Below are 5784 nucleotides of genomic sequence, written 5' to 3' on the forward strand. Positions count from 1 at the left end.
CTTCTTCTTCCTGCTGCACTTAAAACTTGTGGATGCATCTTGCCAATCCTCCTGCATTAGACACTGGAATTATGGCATCTACATGTATGCCTTACCCTGCAACACATAGAATAAGACAAATAATAACCATAGATACCACTTACTGTGTGCCAGGCACCACAGTAAGTACATTAAAAACTTCATTTCTTTTTCCTAGGATCCCTATAAAATATTCTCCTCACCCTGCAGCTCAAGGTTAAGGGAGATAGGATCCTCACATAGGCCACATACTGAGCAGCACACAGGACTCAAGCCAGATGTGCCCCACTATGCAGCTGCCTCCCACCTCTCATCACTCCTTTACTTAGAGTTTATAAAGTACTTACTGAGAGCCAGCACAAGGTGCAGTGCACCAGGCCCATGTTCTGCTCCGGCTTGCCTGCTGCCCCCAGTCCTGTCCTTTCTTTCCAACCTGGAGGAGCACAAGGACCCTCTGCTCAAAGCAGCGTCAGCAGCACAGACACAGCAACCGGAATGATTAGAGTCCAGTTCAGAGGGAGCCTATCCTCAACTGATGAAGAGCCTCCGGCTCAACCAGCCACGCTCTCCAGTCAAAGCAGAGCCCACAGCCAAGCACACTTTAAAGCAGCCATCAACAGGCAATCACAAGTGGGGAGAAGGGGTTTGGTTCTAGAGTCAGGAAACACAATTCCTCCATTAGCTAGCTACACTGGGACTAAACATATACCTCTTTGTACCTCATCCATAAAACAGTGGTGGTAATGGTTAATGTTTATACAGTTATGTGCTCAATTATATTTGAAGCACTTGACATGCATTATTTCATGTAATATCTCACTTAACCCTTCTTATGAGGAGGTACTATGATTCTCCTCAATAGTACTTTGCTTCTAACTTCTCATACCAGTGGTGATGAACCTATGATACGAGTGCCACAGCAGGCACGCAGAGCCCTCTCCACCGCACGTGAGCCGATGGTATGAACTGCTTTTTCTAAACTAAAACCTCTGAATTCAGGTTTAATCGCAACATTGGCACTTCATGATAAATAAATGAGTTTTGGGTTGCAGTTTGGGCACTTGGTCTCTACAAGGTTCACCACCACTGTAACACGCTGCCTCTTGCCTACGCCAGCACCTTGCTTACTGGGTTATAGCAAGGGTAATTCACTGAGCTAAAGTTTCTGATAGATTCTGTGGTACAGGGCTAGTGACCCAAAAATGTTAAGTCTCAACTAGGTGCAAGGACACACATCTGTAATCACAGTTACTTGGGAGGCTGAAGCAGGACTACAAATATGAGGCCAGCTTAGGTCACTTAGTTAGACTGCCAAAATAAAAATAAAAACGGCTGAGGATGTAGTTCAGTGGTAAAGTACTTCCTTACCATGCAAAAGGCCCAAGGTTCAATCCTCAGGGCCATCAAAAAAAAAAAAAAAAAAAAAAGTCTCAGCTTCTTAACACTGAAGCATTAATGAACAAAAGCCAAGCTCTGGGAATGGCAATGCTCTGGTCCTAAGGGTGATTTTGCAATGGCACTGTCTGGCTTCCACACCGCACCCTCACTGGAAGAATCTGCGGCAAGGAGAAACGGGACAAGGTCCTGGGATCACAGGCCCCGCTGCTCACTGTTTCTGCTCAAGCATGTCCCACACAGGAGTCACACTGGCACTGGGCCTCGCGAGCTTCAGGCTCCTTGCTAAGCACAGCAGCGGCTGAGCTAAAACTAAGTCCTGTTTCCGGATCACAGGAGCCCCTCAGTCAGTGGCAGTGACCCAGGATGAAGGGCTACACTCCCACGGCGCCATGAGACCGCATTCCCAGTGGGAGAGTGCACCAGGTGTGTGGAGGAACAGACTGCAAACACTTGGAACTCACTTGCACTGCACTGGCAGATGGGAGAGCAGACACACCCCCAAAGGCCTGGGAGAGGAGCCTGGCACAAGCCCCAACTTTCTCTTCAGCCTCATGCCATGGCTCATGCTTATGTGCTTGCAGTTATATTAAATAAAGCTTTTTCCCCTTAAACTTTAGGTAAGAGTAACATACCCTTGTTTGTCTTGCTCGGTATCCGTGCCACATATACAGCTCAGAATAAGCACTTAGCACATACATACTTGAGCTCATGGTACCCTATAACTGCAGACACCCCCTGGCATGTCTCTGGACCTGCCTAGCAGGGGGAGGATTCTGAATAGTCAGGTACCAGTTCCCTGTGCAGTGGGTTATCTTCCCTCCCCGATGGAATGTAAAGGAATAGGACTTCTTTCTGAGTTATAAATAGGAAGATCAGCTTTCAAAGGCAAGGCTTATCATCCCCTCAATCTCACAGTATTGATTATTGCCTACTTTTTACAAGCATTCCACCAAAAAGAGGTCAGTTGGATTTAAATGAACAGGGCTGTATATACATGAGGTCTGAGCGGAACCATGTGTCCTATCCACGCCAGGTGATCACTAAGACACTTTAGTACCAACTCCACTGCTTTACCTTGTAACATGAGGGACTTCTCCTATCAGCTCTGTTAGGCAAAACCATCTGGGATCTGCAGTGACAACTCCCGAGGAGCCCTTCCTGGCTCCTTCCCTGCTACAGCCCCACCATTGAGCACTAGAATTCTAACTCTCAGAATAATCATTCCTAAATTAGAAGCCAGAGCTGTGTTAGGAAAAGTGCTTTAAAGTCATAAAGCACTTAGGCATGGTAAGATTATTAGCTGATAAAGTAATGCAAATAAATGCTATTTGCCTATGCATTCTTAAGTGGGAAGGTGAAACTAGTGCCAACAAAAATCATGGAATTCACTCCCAAGTTAAAGCAAACCCTTATTTCCTTCAATGGAAAACTAAGGTCTAGCTGTTTCTCTACCATCAGGCCTACTGAAAATAAAAGCCATGGGGGCCTAAATTAATCTGCCTATGATGCAGCCCCAACTTGTCTTGTCCCAACTATGTACACTGGTTTATCAGGTAAACAGTAAATTTGACAAAAAACAGTCAGACACTACTTATGAGCTTAGGAGACATTAAGAACAAATTATCAAGAGAATAAATATGAAACCCAAGTAGCTAAATTCATGGGTATAGACATGTCTCAAAAGAGAGAACTCAGCTCGGTTTTTTTTTGTTTGTTTTTTTTTTGTTTGTTTTTTTGAGATAAGGATCCAGCTATGTTACATAGGCTGACCTGAAACTCGAAATCCTCCTGCTTCAGCCTCCCAAGTAGCTGGGATTATAGGTGTACAACACCACATCCAGCCCTTCAGGCCATTTCTTTAAGCGCTGGATGCAGTTCTAGGTCCGGTGGAAACAGCCACAGAAAAGAGAAGACAAAAGCCCATCTCCTCAAAAAAGCCTGCACCAATATAATAAGGTTGCGCTACTGCAGAGGATTTTCTAGGCAAAAATTCCAGCGCACAACCAGTAGACCAAAAGTGCAGCTCCTCCCTTATATCACTGCACAGCCCATTATTATGTCTCCTAAGCAGTGTCATTATATCTTCTGACACATAAGCAGCTTGGTACAATGGTAAGAACACAGGTTACGGTCTGCCAGATCTATGTCCACTGATCAACTATGGCTCTTCTACTGACTGAGCAATATCTTGAATAAGTCACTCCCCCACCTAACCCTTAGCTTCTTCACCTGTACAATGGGGACAGCAAATACCCCCGAGGACTCTGTGTGGGTTAAATGAGATCAATCAGATGACACACAGTGTCCCGCAGACGGTGTGCCCTTCTCCACCCCACCCAATCTTTTCAGATTGTCCACAGGAGAGCCAAGTACAGGGTTCCTGAGACACTTCATGTGACCTGTGTCCTTCTTAAGTCATTAGCAGCACTTTCCATCACATGTGGAGGAGGGCCCCTCCCTACCTGATATGCTGCTTGGAGCAGCCCCATCAAGCCACTCCACCCACCCTCCCCTGCTCCTGCCCTGAGAGCACACTTGAAGAAAACTTCAGTCCGCTTTTAAAGTCGTCCCTACAACTGTCCTGGACAAGTCCTCCTCCACTCAGGCTGGTGGCAAGGCCCATCTTCCATGAGTGAGTTTTCAGCCAATAGCAACAGTGCAAAAATGACATCTCCTATGTTTTCAAGCAATATACAGGAAGGCATCAAGAAAAAAACTCAGCCAGTCTAAATCAGTCTCCTTAGTTCAACAGCAACACTATTAAACAAGGAACCAGAATTTTCAAAAACATGTGGTGCCAAGTCCAGGGCAATCATATGGCTGCAATGGACAGCAGGGACCCACACGGGCCAGAATGCAGCAGGTGGATGGCTCTACAGTCCATTCATGGAGGCTCACAAAAGCAAGTGAGGCAGAAGTCCCTGGCCCTTCCAACGCGTCTGCCCTGCAAAAGGCTCCGAAGGGGATGGAGGGCAGGCTCATGAGTGAAGGCCTGTGGGAAACTCAGGCTCCTGCCTTCATTCCCAAAACAAACACGGAGTGGAGCTAGCTCAGCCTTGGAGTTTCTCTCACCTGATCCGACGCACCTCCATAATCAGCAGTTCCAACCCTTACCAGCTGACAGTTCAGGGGGAAAGGGAGGCTGCGCCTGCTCGGGTGCATCCTGTCCGGCCGTATGTTGGGTTCTGAGCCTTGTGCCCCTCACCCCCCGGGCCAGCCCTGCGGCTTCACAAGCGCGATTGTGCGCTCACCCCTGACTGGCCTGCTCCCTCACGCTCACCCCACTGTTCCCACTCAGGCCAGGGCGCCCCCCAGGACGTGCCCTGAGCTCGTACCGGTGGTAAGGAGGCGGCGCCGCGGGAAGTGCCCGGAGCTGCCTTCCGGGCACTCAGATGCCTGCTCTTCCACTCTTCGCCCTCTCCCACAATTGGCAACCCTCGACCCCTAGGGGGCCCAGCACCGGGCCACCCCCAATCCGACCGGAGCGCTCCCTCGCCTCCCACAGGACGCCAAGGAGGCGCGCCCCAGGAACAGAGGAGGGGGCACCTGGGTTGGGGACAGGGCAGGGTGCAGGGCCCTGCTGGGAAAGCAGGGACGGGGACGGTCGGAGTGGGGCTGGCGCAGGCTACGCTGAGTGGGGAGAAGTCAGGGGAACCGGCTCATGCGAGGAGGGGGCAGGGAGGCCCAGGCGGGGGCCACCGCGGAGGAGGAGCGGTCCACTCTCAGGACCATGGAGCGAAGAGATCGCGGGGTGGAGGAGAAACAAACCCAAGCTCCCACCGGAGGAGGGAGTGTCGGGGGTCCAGCTGAGGAGGTGGAGAGGGGAAGGGTCGGGGCTGGGGGGGCCTAGCCTGGGCCATGGCAGGGAGAAACGACGGCCTCGCCTGGGCCGTGGGGACGGGGGAAGGAGACATATCCTGGCCATGGAAGGATGCAGGGGGACCATACCGGGGTCACCGGAGGGGGTGCCGGGCCTGGCCCATCAGGGAGAAGAGTCTGGCCCGGGCTGCGGGGGAAAGCAGCCTGCACACGGAGGAAAAGGACAGTGGGGCTCCAGCTGAAGCCTAGGGCGGGGGCCGGGAGAGGAGGCAGTCACCGGCCACCCTGGCCATCGGCGGCCCGGTCCGGAGCGGGAGGGACGGTGTCTACCTAGGGTCCCGGACCCCGCCCCTCCCCCACCGCGGAACCACCCTGCCCGGGCCGGGGGTCGGCGCGGGGAGAGGGACGCGAGCTCCGGCGGGGCCGCCGGGCCAGGGCCGTAGGGCCTTTACCATGGTGGCGGCGGCGGCGGTCCCGGTCCCGGCGTCTGTGGCTCTCCCCCCCGCAGCAGGGCCCGGCGCTTCCACTTCCCCGGGTGCCCAGGAGTGA

General features: G+C 51.9%; 1 protein-coding gene across 2 annotated transcripts in view; it reads right to left on the reverse strand.

The window, feature by feature from the left end:
* Positions 1–4605, reverse strand: part of Capzb (capping protein (actin filament) muscle Z-line, beta) — a 134061-nt gene extending 129456 nt beyond the window's left edge. Inside the window, exon 1 of one of the 2 annotated variants that reach the window (XM_005394658.2) lies at positions 4489–4604. In XM_005394658.2, the coding sequence (XP_005394715.1) occupies positions 4489–4578 (90 nt within the window). In that variant the 5' untranslated portion in view covers positions 4579–4604. Of the gene's footprint in view, positions 1–4488 lie in introns of both variants that reach the window. The other variant, XM_005394657.2, reaches the window with a different exon arrangement.
* Between the last annotated feature and the right edge of the window lie 1179 nt (positions 4606–5784).

This window comes from Chinchilla lanigera, unplaced genomic scaffold (assembly GCF_000276665.1).
Source record: "Chinchilla lanigera isolate Chin_1 unplaced genomic scaffold, ChiLan1.0 scaffold00051, whole genome shotgun sequence".
Lineage (NCBI taxonomy): Eukaryota > Metazoa > Chordata > Mammalia > Rodentia > Chinchillidae > Chinchilla > Chinchilla lanigera.